This window comes from Octopus bimaculoides, chromosome 21 (assembly GCF_046866305.1).
Source record: "Octopus bimaculoides isolate indiv1 chromosome 21, ASM4686630v1, whole genome shotgun sequence".
Lineage (NCBI taxonomy): Eukaryota > Metazoa > Mollusca > Cephalopoda > Octopoda > Octopodidae > Octopus > Octopus bimaculoides.
The window spans coordinates 20406135-20431193 of record NC_142948.1 but is presented as its reverse complement, the minus strand read 5'-3'; the positions used below and the strand labels follow the sequence as shown (position 1 = coordinate 20431193).

Sequence of the window (25059 nt, the reverse complement as noted above, 5' to 3'; positions counted from 1 at the left end):
TGGCTGTTCACTACAACAGGAGGAATACAAAGAGAAAACATGCAAGCAAGAAATATAGATTATGGGTAGGTGTATGGAATGTCAGGACACTTCTTGATCGTGAAGGGTCAAGTAACCCTGAATGACGAACTGGCATAATAGCCAAGGAGTTGGCTCAGTATAACATTGACATTGCTGCACTCTCTGAAACTCAGTTGAGTGATGAAGATCAATTGACAGAAACAGGTGCTGGATACACTTTCTTTTGGAAGAATAAACCAAAGGGTGAAAAACAAGTAGGGGGGTGTTAGCTTTGCCATTCGTACTGAGTTAACCCACAAAATAGAACAACCTAATGGTTTCAGTGATAGGATTATGTATCTTCAAGTTCCTCTATCATGCAATCGTTTTATGACTGTTATTTCTGTTTATGCTCCTACTCTTGACAGCAGCGGTGAATCTATTATGGCTTTCTATGAGGATCTCAGATCGGTTATGATTTTGATTCCAAATGCAGATAAGATTCTCCTTTTTGGCGATTTCAACACCTGTGTTGGATGTGATTATGAGATCTGGGATGCACTAGGGAGACATGGTTTGGGCAAAATGAACGCTAAAGGTCTCCATCTTCTTCAGCTCTACACTGAACTTGATCTCATCATCTGCAACACTGTTTTTCATCAGAAGGATAACCATAAAGCTACCTGGATGCATCCATGATCCAAACATGGGCATATTCTTGATTACCTTATCACCAGGAAACAAGACCTTCCAGATGTTTGCACTGTCCGAGTCATGCGAGGTGCAGAATGTGAGACTGACCATATGCTCATACACAGTAAATTGAAACTCCGCATTATGCATAGAATAAGATCTGGAGGAATAAAAATCCCTAAATGCACTGATGTATTGAAATTAAGGGACTCTAAGGTGCAGGCGAATTTTAGAAATGCTATTGGAGAAGCGGAATTTGATGGAACTTGGGATCAGTTTAAGACCACTATTTACAATGTTGGAGTTGAGGCAACACAAAGAACGACCCTTCATCAGTTGTCAGCTGTTTATCTACTCCAGATAAGGCTAGCTATTCTTGTTGCAAAAACCTCGCCTCTTTTATTAATCAGCATAACACAAAAATTATTATAAACAACCACAGTGTCAAATCTAATCTGAGGAACTGCAATTTCAAAGATAAGACTTGCTGTCCATTAGAAGGTAAATGTCTTGAAAAAAAAAAATTGTTTACAGAGCTAAAGTGCAAGTAGATGGCTCACAAGAATATAAAACTTACACAGTGGCTTCAGAAAATTCATTCAAGACTCGGCTTTATTCCCACCGAAATTCTTTTCGATACCCCAAGAACAGAACAGCAATTCTTGCAAAACATGTGGCAACTGAAGAAGAATGACACCCATCCTTTAATATCAGCTGGACAATTTTGGAAAAAGCACCATTATACAAGCCTGGAGCTTATAGAAGACTTATGAAATGTAATCTTTGCTTCGCAGAAAAGTTCTTCATCCTGTTCCAGGAGAAACATGCATTGAAGTAGAGACGCAAGCTCTTAAATTCCTGCAGGCATGCTGCGAGATTTAAAATGTCAACCAAAAAAATACCATATGGGTAAAACTTTTTGACTTTCAGAAAATCTTGACTTTCGCATTTGAATTTAGCTTTACACCTTACATATAGGTATTTTTGTATTACAATGCTAGTACATCTTTTGACTTCACATTTTATATTTTAGATTCAACTTTTAAGAAAACCTTCAACTCTTTTAAGTTTTGTCAAGGTTTATTTTTCACTCTTTTTTATAAATCCAAATTTTATATTTTAAATTTATATATTTATTTTATATTACATTTGATTATGTTATATTAATTTATTTTACGATTTCCTTATTTTAATATTCTATTCTATATATCAGACAGTTTTTTACATGTTTATAAACGTACAAATGTTATGGTGCATATATTTATCTTGATGTGAAGATATGTCTATATATTTATATATGTGTATGTATGTATGTATGTATGTATGTATGTATGTATGCATGTATGTATGTATGTATATATATATATATATATATATATATATATATATATATATATTTACATATATATTTATTTGTATATTTGTATGCATGTCTATATGTGTGTGTATTTGTATGTTTGTATTTATGTAGATATGCATGTTGTTTTATATATGTGCGTTTGCAAGCTGAATAAAGTATCTATCATTTGTTTGAAACTTTTTAGGAACACCAACTTCCAAGTCATCTTAATCTTTACCTCTCTATTTTTTCTCTTTCTCTTTGTAATTTGTTTCTTTTTCTTCTTTTCCTTTTTTTCTTTCTCCCACTACTTGTTATTCTCTGATTTTCTTTCTCTCGCCTGTAACAACTAAATTGTATAAGCATACACCAGAAGGTATTATGCGCATGCGTATGTGTAAGTGGATACATATATATATGCATTTATATATATTCATCTATTGCTTATATTTGTCTGTATATATATGTACCCATATACCAATGCCTGTATGTTTAGTATATATGTGTATATATAGGTTGTTTGGTATATGTATGTATTGCTAAATGCATATGCATTTTAAGATGTTAGTTCTTTGTGAAAGTTTTTTTTAAACAGATATATCTTTTAATTTATTTAAATTTATTATTATTAAACTCTAATTATTTGCCCTGGGTATTCAGGTCTTTTTCCTCCTACATAAGCTATTTTTGATTCAAGATTTTCTTCAATTTTTATAATAGTATGATTTTAAACTGCAATTGTAATTTCATGCAACCAGTTATTGAAAGGACCATTAGTTGAAAGGATCAATGAAACAAAACCATTTTCAAATGCGTAGCTATCAAAGTAATCGGATATGTATGCATATAACCCTATTTTGTTCCATTCTAAACAAAACTGTCCAACAAACGGGAACGTGAAACTCTGAGTTTTTGTAATATTTTTACTGCTTTTTTAATAAAGTATATATATATGAAGTATCCAAACATTGTTGGTTACTTTTGAACATCATATGTAGCACTCTCTCCCTCTATCTATTTTTTCCCTTTCTGTCGCTAGTTCTCTGTTTTCTTTCTTTTATTTTCTTTTTCTTCTTCTCCACTGTTTTCTTCCTTCTCCCCATACTTAATATTTTCTGATTTTTCCTTCTCTTTCTTTCACCTGTAACAACTAACTTGTATAAGCATATGCCAGGAGATTTTATGCACATGTATGTGTGCGTATATATATATATATATATATATATATATATATATATATATATATATATGCATTTGTATATATATTTATGTCTTTCCTATATATGTCTGCATATGTATGTAGTTATGTACATGCGTCTATATGTTTTAGTGTATAAATGTATATTACAGATGGTTTGGTATGTGCATATACTGCTAAATCTATATGTAATCCAATGTGAAATTTTTTTTTAACGGATATAACTTTTAATGTATTAATTGATTAATATTTTATAAATAATTATTTACACTGGATATTTAGACTCTGTCCTTCTTTATAAGCTATCTTCGATTTAAGATCTTCTTCAATTTTATAAGATGATTTTATACTGAATTTTGTTCATTGCATGCAACTGGTCATTGTAAAGACCATTAGTTGAAAGGACCAATGAAACAAAACCATTTTCAAATGTGTATCCATTAAACTAATTGTATATGTTTGCTTATAACCTTATTTTTATTCCATTCTAAACAAAACTGTCCGACGAACGGGAACATGAAACTCTGAGTAACAGTTTTTGTGATATTTTTGCTGCTTTTTAATAAAGTATGTATGCATGTGTATATATATATATATATATATATATATATATATATAAAATATATAGTTTTAGGGAAAATAACCCAGTTTCAAGAACTCATCGATGAAAATCCACTATCACATATAGAAAAATTAATAATTAAAAGCACAATAAATGAGTATAATATAAAACAAAGTAAATATCATAAGATAAAGATAATAAAATGACTACACGTGTTTCATAACTAATTTTCAAATAGAAAGGAAATTTAAATCGATTAAAATCAATTGAAATTATCAAAAATAAATTCTATTCAAAAATATAGCTAATCGTCAGGTCAATAATTAAAATAAATAAATATATATATCAACCGACAATAAGTACCAAATGAATTTATATGAAATACTTATTTCATAAAGATAGAAAAATTATTAAAAATATCAAAATAATAAACATTCAATAATCATCCCTTCATCCATTATAATATATGCTAACATCATCATCATCATCATCATCGTTTAACGTCCGCTTTCCATGCTAGCATGGGTTGGACGATTTGACTGAGGACTGGTGAAACCGGATGGCAACACCAGGCTCCAGTCTGATTTGGCAGAGTTTCTACAGCTGGATGCCCTTCCTAATGCCAACCACTCAGAGAGTGTAGTGGGTGCTTTTACGTGTCACCCGCACGAAAACGGCCACGCTCGAAATGGTGTCTTTTATGTGCCACCCGCACAAGCACAAATACAAAAACCAGCTTACATAAATTATCATTGTTTTAAAATATCATTGTTTTAAATACAATTTGAACGAATTATTAATTTTTCTATATGTGATAGTGGATTTTCATCGATGAGTTCTTGAAACTTGTTTATTTTCCCGAAAACTATATATTTCATATATATTTTAATCTATAAAGCTCAATTTAATTTAAATTTTTTATAAATTGATTTTAATTGAGTTTTTACCTGTAATTTTGGATTTTGTCCCTAATATTATATATATATATATATATATATATATATATATATATATATATATATAGTTCAAATTTACAGAAAGCAAAGGACGAAGACTGGTGAGGGGACAACAAATAGGTGTGTTAGTTTGACACTCAGGAAGATTGGAAAAATCTTTGACACTTTGAGCCTATTCTCTTCAACAGAAAGGGTTGAGAGGGGAAAAAATGGAGAGAGAATTTTTTCTACTCTAGGCATAAGGCCCAAAATTTTGAGAGAGGGGGCCAGTCAATTAGATCGACACCAGTACGCAACTGGTACTTAATTTATTGACTCCGAAAGGATGATGAAAGGCAAAGTTGACCTTGGCGGAATTTGAACTCAGAATGTAAAGACAGACAAAATACTGCACTGCATTTTGCCTGGCATGCTAATGTTTCTGCCAGCTTACCACCGTAAAAATGGAGAGAGAAAAAAATGTGTTTGGATTAACAGTTTAAAATGATGAAATGATTGGGAGAAATAGGTAGAATGAAAGAGAAATAATAATGGTGACCCAGCTGAACTATGTCTGTGTATGTAAGAATGGAGTGCATGAATGTATATGGAGGCAAGAATGCATTAAGATGTATGTGTGGGCAAGCTTAAAATTATGTGAGCCTGTGTGTATGTGTGTGGAAGCGTGTGTGTATGTGTATAAGTAACTCAGTGCATGCATTGTGTGCAGTGATGTGTGCTTTGTATGCGTGTGAGGCTATCATGTGTGTGTGTATGTTCAAACGTGTGTGTGTGTGTGTGTGTGTGTGTCTGTGTGTGTGTGTGTGTGTGTGTGTTTAAAAACAGAGCCTGAAAGATTGCTTGGAAATACATATCATATCAACAATTAAGATTTCAAATTTAAAGGACATTTGGTAAGTCATAAGTGTCTGTATATTGTATTTTTTGTCAATTTAGTTATAAAATCAGCAGATTAATCAACGGAATACAGTGTCTGCAAGTTGATGAGTACCTCATATTCCCCTCCATTTTCTTATTGCTATATAAATTTAGGGTAAAATAACCCCCTTTTACCCACACCCACTTATTGTACCTGGTATAACACTAGTGTAACAATAATTGGGTACCCTCCCAGCAGTAAATTGTATAGATATTATCCTTTAGTGGGTTGGATCCTCAACTCCTAACTCTCTTGGTGTATATATGTATATATATATATACATAGGTGTGTGTGTGTGTGTGTGTGTGTGTGTGTTGGTCCTCCCACCACCACTTGACAACCAGTGATGGTGTGTTTATGTCCCCATAACTTAGCAATTTGACAAAAGAGACTGATAGAATAAGTACCAGGTCTAAAAAAACAAGTCCTGCCCCAGCATGACCACAGTCAAACGTCTAAAACAAGTGAAAGATGAAAGATATATATCAATCCTCACTAGCATTGCAAATTATACACATGCATAGAAATCAAAAACAGTTTAAAAAACAACTCAGAAAGAACAAAGTACCAAAACTATAGAATTAGTTTAACACTTGAAATGAGTTTGAAGCTTCATTATGTTTTTGGTGTTAATTCTTGTTCAGGGAGTAAACTAAATGAAGGAGAAACAAAGAATAGGAGCAAAATGAGAATAAGTGAATGAGTGAAAAAGAGAATTGATGGAAAGGACTCAAGGAAAAGTGATGGGCTAAAAGACTATGGGGTATGCTGCTTTGCAAAGTGGGTGTTGATGTGTAGGAATATCTATCAATGTGTGTATGTACTTGATCATAAGTATATGGAGGACAGTGTATGTATGTGCTTGGCAGGTGTATTTGAGTGGACAGATATATGTCAGTGTGTAAATGTGATGGTAAAGGTTAGTGTGAGATTGTGTGCATGTGTATGTGATTATTAGCTGGTAATATGAGGTTGTGTAAGTGTATGACTGAATGTGTTGAGGATGTAGCGCTGGAGGGTGTAGCAGAAAAATTAAGCAAGACTGCAATGTCAATGGCATTATTGGGTAAAAAATGAAATCAGAAAACAAAACAACTGAGATGGTAAACGTCCATGATAGTAAAAGTGTCCATGAACATAGATCCCAAGAAGATAAAACAAAGCAAGTTTAGGAAGCTAAAGACATATTTGGGCTGGAGAAAATGGTGTACTGAACAAACGTACTTTTCCTTTCATTTTTTTTTTCAGATACGAGTGTACACAAAGGGTTGCAAGTAAGCAAAGAATATATACACAAGTTTGTGGGTGGATTTAAGTTGCTATAAACTCAGTAGTGGCCAAGTAGTAATGAAACAAGAAGCAGCAAAAGAAAGCAAAATTGGATGATTCAGTACATTTTGAGATAGAATGAATGTGCATGTGTGTTTGTGTGTTTGTGTGAGAAAGACAGAGAGACTGTCACTATGTGACATTCTTCAGGTAATAAAAATATGTCATTTTAATGTCCACTTCTCCATACTTACAAGGATCTCTTTCTTCCTATTCATAGTTATTTTTTTTTTTTTCATCAGTGTTTTTTTTACATATACATTATCATCAACACCATTTAACATCTGTTTTCAATGGTGGAATGAATTGGATGGTTGCACTATGCTCTGTCTGCTTTGGCATGGGTTTTATGGCTGGATGTCCTTCCTTAATGCCAACCACTTACAGAGTGGATTGGATGCTGTGTCTGTAGTACCAGCAGCAACAGTGAGGACACCAAATAATTTACAGGACAAGGCCCCTCAACCAAGTGACAGAGTAATATTGAGGAAGGTGGCTTTGAGCCAGATGAGAAGTGTATGAATAGAGGAGACGGAAACAGAAATCTTACAGTAAAGAAGATACATGACTAACTTAGTAGGAGAGAGATTGAGGAGAGGGAGAGAGAAGATGAGGAGGTGTACATGAGTGAAGCGAGAGCGAGCATTGAATAGGATCAGTGGGTGGGTAAGTTTGCAAGATCAAGAATGGTGTGGAATGTTGAGGGGAAGGGTCGTTAGGAAAGAATTCAACAGGGGACATTGGGAGATGGAGGGGAGGGAAATATGGCAGATGGTGAGCACAGGAGGAAGGAGAAATGTTGGGAAAATGCGAGGTGAGGGAAAGGTTTGTCAGGAACTGATTGTGCACAGGGTGGTGAGATATGGATATGTCTTTATGGCCTCAATTTAACTTAGCTTAACATGTCATTTTAAGCACAGCAAATCACCAGAAGTCTCAGTCCCTGGTCATCTATGTGAGGTTCAGCATCTGAAGATCATTTCTCACCACTTAATCCATGTCTTCCTCTTCCACAGCTTCTCTCCACAATTAGAGGTTGACACTTCTTTATGCAGCTGTCTTCATCCATACACATTGCATGGCCATACCAGTCCAGTCTTCTCTCTTGCACATGACATCTGATGCCTCTTATACCCAATTTTTCTCTCTACACATTTACACTTTGTCATACATGCATACTGTCATTGCACATTCAATGAAACATGCTGGTTTCATTTATTTCAAGCCTTTGCATGTCCTCTGCAGTCACAGCCCATGTTTCACTTCCACATAGTATAGATGTTTGTGCAGAAGCATTGTACAATCTGCCGTTCATGTAGAGGGAGAAATCCTTTGATACCAACAAAAGTAATAGCTCACTGAACTTTGCCCAGCTGCTTCTCATTCTAGCAGCTACTTTCAGAGCATCCTCCTCCACTGCTAACTTGGTCACCTAAGTAACAGAAGCTATCTATTTCTTCAAAGGATCCCCCAGACATGAAGTAGTCTATTTCCTGTACATTTTAAAGTTTTATTGTACCTGCACATCTGCCACACACAAAGATTACTTTCTCTGTTAACCTTCCTCTGACACCACTGGGTACATCGTATGGAGTTTCTGCATACACCTTTGCTACATATCGAGCAGGGCCATTTCCCTGAAGGGATTAGTAATTTATCAGCCTTCCTACTGACTAGGACTTTGGTTTTTACTAAATTAACTCTAAGATCCTTTGGCTCCAGTCCTCCCTTCCACACCTGAAATTTCTTCTCTAATTCTAGTAGAGATTCAGACATAAGAACAAGGTTATCAGCATAGAGAAGCTTCCAAAGGCAACCAGTCTTAAATTCCTTTGTTATGTTCTGGAGAAACAAAATCATTGATGAATTTCTACCTCTAGATTAAATTCTATATTCAGTGCCAAGTTTCACCTTACTAATAGCATCCCTGTACATGACTTGTATGTCTCTTATCAATCACTCACCTATCCCTAGCTTTTGCATTGATCACCAGATAAAGCAGTAGGGGACTCTGTCAAAAGTTTTCTACATGTTGACAAAAGCCAAGTACAGAGGTTTATTTTTTTACTAAATACTTCTCCTGCAGTTGCCTTACCAAGAAGATAGCACCAGTAGTGTTTCTCCTTAGCACACTGCTCTGAAAGCAATGAAGCTAGAATAAGAACAGGTTGGACAAAGTTCAAAGAGCTACTACCTTTGTTGTTCACAAAGAGCCTCTTCATCAGAGTGAAAAACAGATTATATGATGCTTGTATACAGGCAGCCATGCCACATGGCATATGCTACACAGTCACAGACTGTGACTACAGAGAACATGCAAAGGCTTTAAAGAAATGAAACCAGCATGCTCCACTGGTTGTGTGATATCAGTGTGCATGTACAACAGAATGCAACTGTTTTAAGATTGGGTATTAGAGACATCTGATGTTGTGTGCAAGAGAGAAGACTGTGCTGGTATGGTCATGTGATGCATATGGATGAGCACAGCTACATAAAGAAGTGTCAATCTCCAGTTGTGGAGGGAACTTATAGAAGGGGAAGACAGAGGAGGATGTGGGATGAAGTGGTGAGAAATGATCTTCAGTTGTTGAGCCTCACAAAAATGACAAGGGACTGAGACTCCTGGCGATATTCTGTGCTTGAGAGGACATGTCAAGCTAAGTAAAACTGTGGCTATCTATACATACAAGAATGTCATTTATGGCCATGCTCTCTCTCTCTCTCTCTCTCTCTCTCTCTCTCTCTCTCTCAAACACATGCACATGCATGCATACAGTCTGAAGTATTTGAAAAAGAAAAATGCATTAAAGATAGATAGAAGATGAGATATGAAGATTTTTATTTTGTAAAATGGAGGTACAAAACAACATGTCAAAAAATAAATATAATAATTAGAAATATCAATTTCAAATATTGGCACAACGCCAGCAATTTTGGAGGAGGGGATAAGACAATTACATCAACCCCAGTGTTCAACTGGTACTTATTTTATCGACCCTGAAAGGATGAAAGGCAAAGTCAACCTTGGTGGAATCTGAACTCAATGTAAAGATGGAAGAAATGCTTCTAAATATTTTGCTTGGCATGCTAACAATTCTGCCAACTCAACACCTTAATTATTAGAAATATCAATGAAAAGAAAGAATATTAATAGAATGAACTAAAATAAAACCCCTCATTGGATGGAGACTTTCCAATAATTGAAAATTAATTAATCCATTTTGTGTATGTGTGTAGATAGATAGATGGATAGACAGACAGACAGACAGACAGATAGATAGATAGATAGATAGATAGATAGATAGATAGATAGATAGATAGATAGATAGATAGATAGATAGATAGATAGATAGACAGGTAGATAGATTTATATATATTGTAGTATATATCAAATTCAAAAGTACTGGTAACAAAGATTTCTAATAAAAATGTCCTTTAATTATGACTCACTGCTCTGTAAAGTCACTCTTTCATTATCTGAAAGTCATGTCCACACTTTGTCTAATGTCATTGTTAACTAATGGTATCTTCATCTACACTGTGATGTAGATGAAAGCAACTTGTCCCAGCTGTTAGTGTCAGAGAGATTATCTTGCAATATTCACTATCTTATTGCTTTAAGTTCAAATACTGCCAATGTCAACTTTGCCATTCATCTTTTCAGGCTTAATAAAGTACCAATTCTGTACTAGAACTGATTCTTTTCTCTCTCTCTCTGTTTTTCTCCCTCTCCTCCTCTTTCTTTCTGATTTTTCGGTCAGTTGAAATTTAGCCTTCTCATGTCCTCTTTTTCTTTTCTTTATCTTTCACCAACTTCCTTAAACCCTTTCCTCTCACATGTTCACTTCCTTCATATACCATTGGATAATTCAATGCTTCTCATTCCCCACTAGACACCTTACATAGATATAAACATGATTTAATCAGTTCGTCTACACTCATGTAATTTCAAAATTGAAAAAATAACATGGTGAGTCTTGTAAGCACCATCATCTAAATACACACACACACATTAATCTGAGCATGGTGCGTGTTTGCTGATAAGCTTGTTTTATTTCAAGAAAGTTTCTTTCAATTTGCCTTGAGAATAATTATCTCAATATAGAAATTAGATACATGATGATAGCATTAATGCAACAATTCATTAATGTATGTATAGCTTTTTTCTCCCAGTTTGACCAACTCCACCATCGTATATCTCTCACATTCTGTTTGCCTAGCTTTCTATCTCTTTTCTCTCCTCTGTTTTCTATCTGGGGTAGACATGTATCTCCTCTATAGAAAGACACCTATTTCTATCCCTCCAACTGGTACAAAGCCACTTCCCAGTCAGAGGTTTTTGTCTTGCAAGTTACTTAGTGACCCTTCCAGTGCTAGTTCCATGTAAAAAGCACCCAGTACACTCTGTAAAGTGGTTGGAGTTAAGAAGAGCATCCTGCCATAGAAACCATGCCAAAGTAGACAATGAAGCCTAGTGCAGCTCTCTGACATACCAGCTCCTGTCAAAATGTCCAACCCATGCCAGATGTTAACTGATGATGATAATATATATAAATCTATCTATCTGTATTTATTAACAAATATATATTTATGGTGTGTGTGTGTAACCAACAAACAAAAAACAAAGAGCAGTCAACTTTGAATATAGAGACATTGTCTAATATAATTTAATGATGCTGATGACATGTAATTTCATGTGAAGATAATGCCACACACTCATCAGCTGAATATACATCATCGTTTAATGTCCGCTTTCCATGCTAGCATGAGTTGGACGATTTGACTGAGGACTGGTGAAACCGGATGGCAACACCAGGCTCCAATCTAATTTGGCAGAGTTTCTACAGCTCGATGCCCTTCCTAACGCCAACCACTCAGAGAGTGTAGTGGGTGCTTTTACGTGTCACCCGCACGAAAACGGCCACACTCGAAATGGTGTCTTTTATGTGCCACCCGCACAAGCCAGTCCAGGGGCACTGGCAACGATCTCACTCGAAAATCCTACGGGAGCCAGTCAGGCAGTACTGGCAACGGCCACGCTCAAAATGGTGCATCTCATGTGCCACCCACACAAGAGCCAGTCCAGGGGCACTGGCAACGATTTTACTTGGCTTGCTGGGTCTTCTCACGCACAGCACATTTCCAAAGGTCTCGGTCAGTAGTCATCGCCTCGGTGAGGCCCAATGTACGAAGGTCTTGCCTCACCACCTCAGCCCAGGTCTTCCTGGGCCTACCTCTTCCACGGGTTCCCTCAACTGTTAGGGTGTGGCACTTTTTCACGCAGCTATCCTCATCCATTCTCACCACATGTCCATACCAGCGCAATCGTCTCTCTTGCACACCACAACTGATGCTTCTAATGTTCAGCTTTTCTCTCAAGATACTTACACTCTGACGGGTATTCACATATCAAACTTCCAGGAGCAGAGTATACTCTCTCTGTGCTTGTCAATATGATGCAGGGAGCCTTTTGCCTCTGTTCTTACAACAAAGTTGTACTGAGCTACAATCACTTTGCTGCTTTTTAAATAAAGTCCAAGTTTGCCCTACTTCCACTTCAATCTTTCTCTATATATAGTCAAACAGGAAAGTTCTTCTGAACAATACACAACAAGGTGTTCCTCTTACTTTATCAAAGCTCAGATCACTACTTTTAAGTGACAGTTCCCCACAAAATGCTCCAATCTACTTCTATGACACAGTTCATGAGCTTCAGAATTGCTTGCATCCATGCAAGGCTAAAGGTTATCATTTTGTAAAATCTGCAAAAGGACTTGAACAGTAATAACACATACATAAGATGTTTTAAAGCAGCTACTGAAATGCAAGCCACTGAAAATATGATTATTGTTCAGTATATTCTTAAGAAAGCAAAATTCACTGAGTCACAGTGTCAAACTTGCCCCATTGCATTTGAGAATGCAGCTACTGGATGTCATCATTTCCAAAAGAGATGACGGTCTGCAGGAGCTTCATCCTTTGCATGATGTATCATTATTTCAGAAAATGTTGCATTTCTGGTTTGAAAAGGAGTGACAACAGCACAATTTCACTCACTCACTTCTACAGTTAACAATTTCAAGTTTGGCATGGTGGCTTTAACACTGTCATGAAATTCAAGTGACTTATGCAGTAACAGACCACAGGTGTACAGGCAAAAATAGAGCACAGTTATCTTACCAGAAAACATTACTGAACTTTTTCTAATATTAAATACTGAGTCAACAGGTTGTTGTGAAGGAAAAACAAAATAGAAATTTTTATTTGAATGTAAATGGACCACTATCATATTGGATTATCTTTAACCTCTAAAAAAGGTTGTGCACATTGCTGCTGTCATATCCAGAATTGCTGTCACTTGGAATGAGAATGGATTTGTAAGTCAGCCTGGATTTAGTAAGTTGTTTCAAGGCAGATTACTATATTCCAAGCAAAGGTAGAAGGGTCTTGAGTACACCTATACTTGGTTCATTAGGAATGTTGTTATTTCTCTCATCAAAAAGGTAGTTTACTTCACAAAGGAACTTGACATGCAAAATACAAGATTCTTCTCAATGTGTCGACTGAATTAATTTATAACTTTAGAAAGAGATACCACTTGAAAACTGCTGCAGTAATCTAATATTGATAAGTATGGGATGTAAGCATATCTTTGAATGCTTTGATAGGAGCTTGTAAGATATAGAAGAGTGTAACAAGTTATTTCAACAGTGTGTCTGAAAACAAGCAAATTCTTGCTGAGGCAACATTCAAGAAAATTTTTGTCTGGAGTCACGTAGAAACAATGGAACAGAAAATTAGTCAGTGAATCCAAGTTCAACAATCAGAATCAATGGATTTTGCTTTCATATAAGCATATAGAACAATATTCCAGTAATTTTGATGAGAGTTCATAAACTACCTTCTTGATGCAAGAAATAATTACAGTCCTAATGAATAAAGTGTAGATGCATTCAAGACCCTTCTACTTTTGTTTGGAATATGGTAATCTACCTTGAAACAAACTACTAAAATCCAGGCTGTTTTACAAACAACTCCATTTTCATTCCAATGATGAATCACATGAAGTCAAAGAACTTCACTTTATCAGGTTACCTGGTGATGACAGAGTTTATAAAAATTCACATAAGATCAATAATAAAGTTCAATAACCAACTGAATACATCACGGTTTCCAACACTCATTCTCAAATTAAAGAAGTGACTTGTATCATGCTTTTCAGATATTTGGATCCTTGAAATGTCACACACTGCATCATCATAAGCTTACATAATCCTGTTTGAAGCTGGTGGGGCTCCAGGGTATCTCAAAAATATTTCATGTGTCTCAAAAGATGGAGTTCCTTTTCACATTCATTTACAAATAATTTCCAGTCAAAGAAGTTTTTGCCTCAGCATGCAACAAGGTAGACAATTAAGTAGATGGAAGATATACCAACCAACAAAGTTCTTTCCAAATGGCCAAGTGTAGAAGAGGATGAAAATACTACATTTATTGACAAAAGGGTTTAAAAAGAAATTCTACAGTAATGCTGTAATATCAGTGCTAATATTGGTGTAAAATTGCATACCTTTTACACAATTAGGAATATTTAAGATGCCAATCATTTTAATGTCAAAACTTGGTTATTCATTTGAACAGGGTTTCTGAATGATGTCATCAGTTCATTACCAAAAGAAATCAATAATTGTTGAAAAGAATGGATCATGGTTTTAGCCTCAGTATGGAAGAATTCAATCAATTCAATAATTGAATGTGTAGGTGTTGAGTACAACACCCTCTGACAAGAATAGATGGGACCATTACATAGAAATAGTAGTGGTCTATGTAGTTGGTAGTTTGTAGTTTGGTCTTTGAAGTCCAGGTACAGTTTACAGTTCAAGTTAGTGTGTTGGAGATATTGATTGTTGGTTTGTTGCATGTTTGTTACTGCTGCTGTTTCTATTTTGTATTGTTATAACACTGTTACAGTGTATTCTTTATCTAACATCGACAATATCAACTGTACTATGATATTGGAGGCTTAAGGATATAGCATCTGGTAATGAGGATTTTTTGAAGCTCACAATTTGTGTCATACAAATTGTTAAATTACAGAGAACCTATTAGCTGCAGTAAAACAGCTTCAAGAGAAGCAACAGGAACAACCACAGAATTTGCAGAAGCAGATATTACAACAACAACAGTTAATTGAGTTATAGTCAAAGAAGTCCGAAAATTCTACTGCAAAAGTATAAATGGTTGTCCCATTAAAAATAAAATCGTCTGAGGAATTGAAGAGAAAATTGAAAAAGATGTTTCCTTAAGTATTATTGGAGGACTTAGGTCTATGTAAAAAGACTGAAGCCTGCTTTCAAGTAAGTGAAAATGCTGTGCCTCTATTTAAATCTAACAGAAAGGTACCGTTCATGGCAACTAAAATCATAAATGAAGAGTTGGACAGACTGGAAAAGAGTGGAATCATCAAAAAAGGTGGATTACTCTAAGTGAGTGGTGCCCACGGTGTGCATTAAAAAGAAAAATAATAAGATTATGCTGTGTGCCCATTTCTCTAAAGGATCAAGCAACTGCTTAAAGACATGCCACCATTGACTCCTGACTCCAGAGGACATTTTCACAAAATTAAATGGTGGAAAAATTTTCTCCAAATTGGATCTGTCTGACACTTTATTTACAGATTAAAGTAAATAACAAATGCTCAAAGTATCTGACAATACATACACATTGAAGATTGTACAGATATACCCGGTAACTTTTTGGATTAAAAGTTGCACCAGCAATATTTCAGCAAATTATGGATGCTATGTTATCTGATGGTGAATTTGCAATCCCTTATTTGGATGATATATTGATTAAGAGTAATTTGCATGAACAGCATGTGGAGCATATAAAAGCTGCGTTCAAGAAAATTAAAGAGTACAGGTTCACTTTGAGTGAAAAACAATTTGAATTTTTCTTTTTTTTTTGCCTCAAATTAGGTACTTAGGGTAAATAACTGATAATTAATGGTAGACAGCCTCACCTGTCGAGGACAGATGCAATAAAGAGTATGCCTGCTCCAACAAATATACCAACATTACAAACATTTCTTGGGCTGGCAAACTACTACCAAAACTACATTCCTAACATGCACAAATTAAGAACTCCATTTTAAAACCTGCAGAAATTATAAAGAAGGCTGGGAGGATGTAACCAAAAAAAAACAGGAAGTAAGCTGTATCTAATTAAAGGACCATGCTGGGAACATAAGAGACACATAAATCAGCTAAAGAAAAACATACTGAAGAGTGGAGAGAAATGCTAATGGAAGTATTTTTTAATGTATTCGATGTCCCAGCACTGAACGTAATGGAGTCCCGTAGAACCAGCATGAGAAAACAGAAGCAGACCAAACCACCTTGAGATTATTTTTGAACTGCTTAATGTTTTGTATCACTTTTTGTGGGTACTTTATTCTTTAATTCTGCAGTTTCTTTAAGTGTTTGTCTCATCTCTTGGTTTTCTCATTGAATGTTTTCTTATTTCAGGTTTTATTGGAATATGTTCTTCTGCAGCATTTTCATGTTTTAATGAGTCACGTATTTTTTTGTCTGGTGTTACATCATAGGGTATTTGGAGGAGAGAGCTAAAGCTATTTCTCGCTGACATGGCATATCTGTTGTGAATGTCTGGATTTCTTAGGGCAGCCCAATCATAGTTTTTGTGGTTGTTTTCTGGTTATATTTTTATGAATGCCAAGTTCATATTTTTATGAATGCCAAGTGAAAAAGATAGTAAAATATAATTATAATAAATAAAAATTTCTTTATTCCTTCAGAACTCAAAATCTCAAAAAGGGAGATGTTGTGGCAAGAGAATAACACCCTCTGACGAGAATAGACAGGTCCACTAAACACAAATAGTTGTGGTCTGATGTCAGCAGTTCACAGTTTGGTCTTCGAAGTCCAGGTACAGTTTACAGTTTGAGTTAGTGTGTTAGAAATACTGATTGTTGGTTTGTAAAAGATTGTTGGTTCGTTATGTTTGTTACTGCTGCTGTTTCTATTTTGTATTGTTATCTAACATTGACATTATCTACAATATTAGAGGTGTAAGGATATAACAACTAAGCCCTTCATTGCACAATGAGAGCTTTAAATCGTATTGAAAAAGTTTACTCTAGAATTAGAGTAACAAGATTTAATAGTAATCCAAAAGCCACAATCATATTATGTTACAGTCCAACAAATGTCTCACTTGATGAGGATGTGACTGAATTCTATGAGAGCTTTTCAAATTTAACTAGAGACATACCACCAACATAATCTCACAATAGTTGTTGGGGATATGAAGGCACACCATGGAGAAGATCTTATGTACAGATACACACAATATCCACTTCCAAGAAGAAATGGAAAGTACCTAGATGAATATATAGAAGAGAATGGACTTAATTACCTGAACACAAAATTTCAGAAAAGAAAATGAAAACTCCTAACATATTCAGTCCAAATAGTAGCAAAGCACAGCTAGATTTTATGCTTATAAACAGTAAATGGATTAATAGTGCTATAAACTGTGAGGTTTACAACTTTTGCTGTAATTTCACCTCTGATCATAAAACACGGCATTCATAAAAATATAACCAGAAAACAACCACAAAAACTATGATTGGGCTGCCCTAAGAAATCCAGACATTCACAACAGATATGCCATGTCAGCGAGAAATAGCTTTAGCTCTCTCCTCCAAATACCCTATGACGTAACCCCAGACAAAAAAATACGTGACTCATTAAAACATGAAAATGCTGCAGAAGAACATATTCCAATAAAACCTGAAATAAGAAAACATTCAATGAGAAAACCAAGAGATGAGACAAACACTTAAAGAAACTGCAGAATTAAAGAATAAAGTACCCACAAAAAGTGATACAAAACATTAAGCAGTTCAAAAATAATTTATTCAGCAGAAAAAAAATCAAACTAGTTCAATCCTCAATCAAAAATAAACAATCTGCATCAGCCTGGCAAACCATTAATGAAATCAGTGGATAAAAAATCCAATCAAGTAAAAACTCAAAGCAAACAAGTGAAAAAAATCTCTTCCAAGATCTCTCTGGCAAACTTCCAGATGTAGTTGATACAACAAATATCAGAACAAATCAATATCAAATGTTTACAAATGCTTGACTGGAAACTGTTTTAAAAACATAGAAATCGAACAGAGTACCTGCCTTGATGACATACCACCTTAGGTATGGAAAACCAAAACAATTTAATGATGTCCTCTTGAAGTTCTGCAATGATGTATATAATCAAAACAATATATGAGAGGTGTTCATTAAAGATTTCCCTTGACCCACTTCCGGTTATTGCAGGAAACGGAACTTGCACAGGTATACGTCTCTACATGCCACATTGTAAATTGCAGCTTTCCACTAGTATTCGTTTGTCTTTTATGGTGGCTGAAGTGGACTAAGGTATTACAATGGAGGCAGATGAATGCAGATCAGTGATCAGGTTCTTGCACTTGACAGGTCATACACCAAAAGAGACTTTTGGTGAGATGAAAGTTTATGGTGATGACGCACCATTATATGATGTAGTCAAGCACTAGCATCGCCAGTTCAAATGTGGTTGGACACCAGTGGAAACTGCACCTATTCCTGGACAACCACATTCAGCCATTGATGACGACACTATCCATAAAATGGAAGCTGCCATTTTGCAGGACCGCCACATAACTATTTGGCAACAAACCCAAGAAATGAAGATAAGTGTTGAGTCCATGGAAAAAATCATTCACAGCCAATTGCACATGCAGAAGTTGTCTGCACGATGGATTTCGTAGATGCTCACACCTTTTCAGAAGCAGGAATGAGTCAATTGCTCCCAGGCTCTTTTGGCAATGTGCCAAGAAAATGAGGACTTTTTTGGCAGACTTATCACACAGGATGAAACAAGGGTCCATCATTATGATCCAGTCGAAGCAATGGAAGCATGATAACTCACCACCTCCAAAGAAGGCTCATGTCCAACCCTCAGCAGGCAAGGTGATGTTCACAGTCTTTTGAAACCAGTGTGGATTAGTGATGATGGATTTTCTGGCAAAGGGCACCACAACTGATGGGGAATATTATGCTTCTCTGCTGCAGAAATTGCGGGACACCATCAAAGCAGAGAGGCATGGCATGCTGACCAAAGAAGTCTGCCTCCTCCAAGACAACATCCCAGTTCACAATATGCATGTTGCCCAGATGAAAGCACACTCCCACGGCTATGAAGTCCTTCCTCATCCCCCTTACTCTCCTGACCTTGCACCATCTGACTTCCACCACTTTCCAGCCATGAGGTCTTTTTTGAAGGGGAAACACTTTTCGGATGATAATGAACTTATTTCTGAGGTATAGTCTTGGTTCCAAACATAACCTACTGACTTCTACAAATGAGGTCTTCACAGTAGCATAGAGTGATGGGAGAAGTGTATCATCACTGGTGGTGGCTATGTAGAGAAGGACTAATAATTATGTCAAGTTTTGTTTATCCCAGTCCTTGGGAAGTGGGTCAGGGGAAATTTTTAATGAACACCCCTCACAGAAATATAGACTAAGAGCTGTACCCTCCCTTTTCCAATAGCTACAAAAATTTATAACTATATGCTGCTTAACTGCATACATCCAGAAATTAAAAAGGTATTGAGCAAAAATCAAAATGGCTTTTGAAGAGGACAATCAACTACCAGTCATATCTTAACCATTCAAAAAATTCTTGAAGGTGTGAAGACTAAAAATATAAGTAGTGTTCTGTTATTTGTTGATTTCTCCAAAGCCTTCAGTTACCTAGAGGTAAAATGGAAGAAACACTGTTAGATGAAACAGTAAAAGCCATTATGATACTCAGCAAAAATACGTTCAATGGTACAATCTCTAGATGGTGATATAAGCTTCTCTGAAATTGTCGGAGTGCTACAAGGTGACACTTTAGCACCCTATGCCTACATCAATTCTTTGGATTACTTTCTCAGAACTTCTGTTGATGCAATTAAAGACAATGGATTTACACTACTACATCCATGAAAGAGATATCTTGCCACAAAAATAACAGATGCAGATTATGCTGATGATTTAGTGCTACTCTCCGATCTAATAAGCTAAGCAGAAACCCTTCTTGAACATTCAGCCAAATGCAAAACAGATTACATAAACAGACAAAACAGATTGCATAAGCTTAAATCAAAATAATAACTAGCATCTCTCAACTGTGTAGAATACTTATCTATATAGTAAAATGTCTAGCTGCAAAAGTGATGTAAACACATGCATTGGCAGCCTGGGCTGCCATCAACAAGTTATCTCTAGTATGTAAATCGAGACTTCCAGACAACATAAAAAGGAGCCTCTTTCAAGTAACTGTTACCTCTGTCTATTGTAAGGCTGCTCTGCATGAACCCTTACCTCAAAACTGGAAAGAAGATTGGATGGCACCTACACTTGCATGCTAAGTGTGGCTTTGAATATCACCTGGAGAGAGATCTAAGCAACTGTATGGGAACCTTCATCCAATATTAGACATCAACAAAGAGTGTAGAGTCAGATTCAAAAGGCATTGCTGGAGAGCTAAAGATGAAATAGAATTGGATGGTGACAGAGTCACAGGAATCCATACAAGGAGTGTGATTGGATGGGGAAAGCTTCTGAATATAAAGGATTGCATACAATTACCACTTTAGATAAACTTAGTGCAACGATTGATAAGAAGAAATCTCCACTTTAAGATCCAGGTATGACAGAAGTCTGGCAGTGATATTTTATGCTACAACAAGAACAAATGGGTTTCTGCACACTAATGATAAAAATAATTTTATCAAATGCTAGTATGATAGCCATATAGAAAGTTTCGGTAATGGTGAAATCCTTGAAACTTGAAGAAATGAATGACATGCAATGTCATCAGTTCATCGCCAAAAGAAATCAATAATTGTTGAAAGACTCAGAGATTATTATCACAAGATGTAAATCTGGCTGCATCAATCTAATGTTGTTCTCAGAGATTATATAACTCAACTCATTTTTGTCAATTTTATAAAAATTGGAACTAAAATGCCAGAGTACAGAGAAGATTCAAATGAAACTCATAGATACCTGCAATCATCTGAGCATCGTGTAAAATCATTAGAATATCTTCAATCAGGTGAACTGAATCTCAATGCATGTATTGAAATTATTCAACAATTTAAAATGATTTCTAAATCTTGGATAATTGAAAGAAAGAGTAGGGCGATGTTGATGATATCAATGTATCATATAGAACTAATAAAAACAAATATAAACCTAGTTCTGATTGTTACTTTTGAAGATGTAAGCATGTACCATCAAAATGTTTTGCCTTTGATTAAAACTGTTTCAAATACAGATTAAAGAATCACTTTCAGAAAATATGTAAAACACACGCACAAAGAAAAACAGGTTGAGGAAATTTTTAAATGAAGATGCTGAAAGTATTTATGAAATTGTTATAAAGACAGTACTATGATCAATGTACACAAGATGATTTTGAATTCTAATTAAACTTGGATTACAAATGAGTTTGTGGCAGCTTCAGATACAAGCACAGAAATATTTAAGAATACAAAATACATCTGTACATTGCTGTGAGAGAAGAAAAATTATGGAAAATGAACCATGTGAAAATGTAAAACAGTTTAAAAGGATAAATTTTTCTGATGATATGAAAAAATATCTTATCACTGTGATATCTCTGGTCTATAATTCTTCTAGAGAAATACCTTAACTAATTACAAATTCATTTATATAAGATAAGAAGTAATTAGAATCCTTGATAAGACTTGGCAATTTCTCTGAGAGATTGAAGATATTTTGTTAATTATTCAGGTATGTTATTTTTTGCAATACTCTGCAAATGTGGTGTCCCTTTTTCCTGGGGAGGTCAATAGCAAAAGGTATTTGAGCATGGAAAACTGATGTTAGTATCAAAAGCCTGTGATCCAGATTTATGATGTTACAGCCATCCTGTCGTTTGTCAAGAGCATTTAATCATAGTTAAGATTGAAAGAAAAGCTTTGGTGATTGCATGGTATCTTCAAAAGCATGGTGTTTTGAATTTGGTTAACAATTTAAATTGGTCTTAGATCATATACCACTAGAATATATTTATGGCCAATTTCAAGTTGAACCTTACAAATAACAGCATTTGATTCTGAAACATACTATGTAAAGAGACCTGAAATACCTTATGGTGATGTATTGCAATTGGAATCTATGAATAATGTAGGTTTGGATGAACATGAACATAATGATGACTTTTTGTATCCATCTTGTACAAAAGACATTCAAGAATGTAAAAATATAAATTAGAGATGGTCAATGGCAATATTTTAACTGCTATATTAAAAATAATATATTATTTTAATAATCCTTTCTACTATAGGCACAAGGGCTGGATTTTTGTGGGGAGGGGGACAATTGATCACATCAAACCCAGTACTTGACCGGTACTTAATTTATTGACCACCAAAAGGATGAAAGGCAAAGTTGACCTTGATGGAATTTGAACTCAGAATGTAGTGACAGATGAAATACCGCTAAGCATTTCAACCGGCGTGTTAATGATTCTGCCAGCTCACCGCCTTCAACAGACCAATTTTAGTCTGATTCTGAAAAGTCATTTAAGTTATTGAAAAATAAGTTAAAAGTTGAAGATGCATTTTGTACAACAGAGAATTGATTGAAATTAGAAGAATAGTGGCCTAGTTGCTGTGAAGATGTGGAAGAACAATATGTAAGGATATATCTGTCATGGGCAAGAATGAAAGTGGCATTACTTTACACAGGACACATGTGGCCTGACGAAATTAAAGCATGGATATATATCCATATGCATCATGCTTGTATCAAGAATTTAGAACCACTCTTCTTACTTGTTGATACATACCATAAGTAATAAGAATTACGAATAAAGAAGCTGAAATGATTAGATGAGTTATACGAATTGTGCTTGTCAGAAAGAATGTTTCAGAAACATTAATGTCAAACTAAGTCTAGGAATTTCATAATGACTTAACTACATGGCTTAATAAAATCAGTCATAAGCACCTGCACATCATCCAGAAACAAATGGAATTGATGAAAGTTAAAATAAATTCACCAAGTAAAGGTTCTGTTAACCTTTTAGCATTGAGATTTCTTTGTCAATTGTAATGCTTATTCATTCACATTGCTTTGAATTAATCATACATTATCTTGTAGTTTCAAGATTTTAATGGTGTGTTTGTATACTTTTAGAATGACATTGTAGGATAGGTATGAGAAGTTGGATCTGGTCAATTTTAACAGGTGGAATATTTGGGTCAATCCTTCACTCCAAAAGAATTCTTTATCCACCTTTTTACATGGTAGACAGATAACAATGCCTTATGGATCTACAGTTCCAATTTGCTATCGGTACTGATTAAATGAACCATAAGGAGCTAGGTTTATAGCTCAAACAGGTAACAATACGGTTGTGAATTTTAATGGAGAACAGTGTTTACCAGCTCATGCAGACCAAAGAAACAATGATACAAATATTGATAATAAACAAATTGTGAAAACAGTTTCTCAGTCTTTGAATGTTATTTCAGACTCTATTAATAATGATTGTGATTTGACAACTGATACCAGAACAAATACTACAAGTAGTGTTAGATTTGTTTCTGAGACACAGATGTTAAGTTAATTTCATTGTAGCATTGCATGCATTTAACTTGTTGATTAAGACTATTTAAGGCTGCTATCAGCTTAGTGTCAGAGCTCAGCCACTCAGCTGAATAAAGATTCTAACCATAAAGACTCCCATGTGGGTTTGGTTTACTTAGATAAACTTAGCACAATACAACAATGGTGTTGCTGATTAATAATAACCAACTTCCACTTGACGACTCATATATGTGAAGTCTATGTAATTCCATCTTGTTTTAAATGGAATAAAAGTTGTTCTGTAATTGTTAGAACAGAAAAATAACACCTTGATGCAAGAAAATTCAGTTCCAATTTTAACAAAAGCAAAAGGAGGCTAAAAAACAAGAAACCTTCACAAGAATTAGGAGAAATATCACCATAAAAGCAGTGTTTCTCCTGCTTTATTTTAATGTATGTAACATGATTTCATTTTTCAGGGTCCTACCATTTACATTATAGTATTGTTTATTATATATAGCTCTGCTGTTCATTACTGAGTTTATAGAGTACTTTTATATATCATTTAACAAAATACATCTTACCATCTTTTGAAAAATAGTTATATATACATAGAGACAGAGAGAGAGGGAGGGAGAGAGATACTAACAGACAGATATATGAATTACAGCCACATTAACACCATTCTATTTTGATAGTATAAAATACTGCTGAAGAGGTTTCAGCCTACACTACATCTGTAAATTAAACATTATATATCTATCACCTGATTAGCTATCAAAGAACATAAACGATTTCATTAGTCCTTTAAGACAAAGCAAAGAGGAACAGAAAACTGAAAGCAAATTACAAAAAGCAGAAGGACCAGATGCTGAACAATCATATCCTGTTAACCAGGGGGCCACGTCATCTGTCGTCCACCCAACACATGGATGTGTAGGTGATACACGGACTGTGCTCCATCTACTCCATTGTTTACTACTGAAATAACAGAAAAAAAATACAATTAGAATATTAATTTTACACTTTGTTAGATATTTTTTGAAAGCTTTTCAAAGAAACAAATTTAAAAATATAATTACAATACTAACAATATCAAGCTTATGCCCTGAAAAGCAGAGTCCCCAAGAGCAGGGTTTGTGATGCTCATGATGAAACAATTTGACCATATAGGATCTTGGTGTCCAAACTTGACTCCAACCAAAAACAAAACTAGACACTACAGAGTTGGCCAATACATTTACTAAACACTAGCTGCAATGTATTGAACTGGAATATCAGGGAAGTAAAGAAAATTGACAGAAAAATATGCAAGCTGCTGAGTTATAATAAGATGCATCACCCAAAGGTAGACATAGATCATTTTTACTTTCCCAGAGCCCAAGGAGGT

General features: G+C 35.1%; 2 protein-coding genes across 3 annotated transcripts in view; one reads left to right on the top strand and one right to left on the bottom strand.

Annotated features, from left to right (window-relative positions):
• The first annotated feature begins 354 nt into the window (after positions 1 to 354).
• On the top strand, positions 355 to 699 carry LOC149131509 (protein CFDP2-like). The gene has a single exon (XM_089339505.1). The coding sequence runs from the start codon at positions 355 to 357 to the stop codon at positions 697 to 699; it is 345 nt and encodes a 114-aa protein (XP_089195631.1).
• A 9114-nt stretch (positions 700 to 9813) lies between these two features.
• The window catches only part of LOC106875721 (uncharacterized), an 81294-nt gene continuing 66048 nt past the window's right edge, over positions 9814 to 25059 (bottom strand). For both annotated transcript variants that reach the window (XM_089338903.1, XM_052975525.2), the window contains one exon: positions 9814 to 24650. In XM_089338903.1, the coding sequence (XP_089195029.1) occupies positions 24559 to 24650 (92 nt within the window). In that variant the 3' untranslated portion in view covers positions 9814 to 24558. The remainder of the gene's footprint in view (positions 24651 to 25059) is intronic.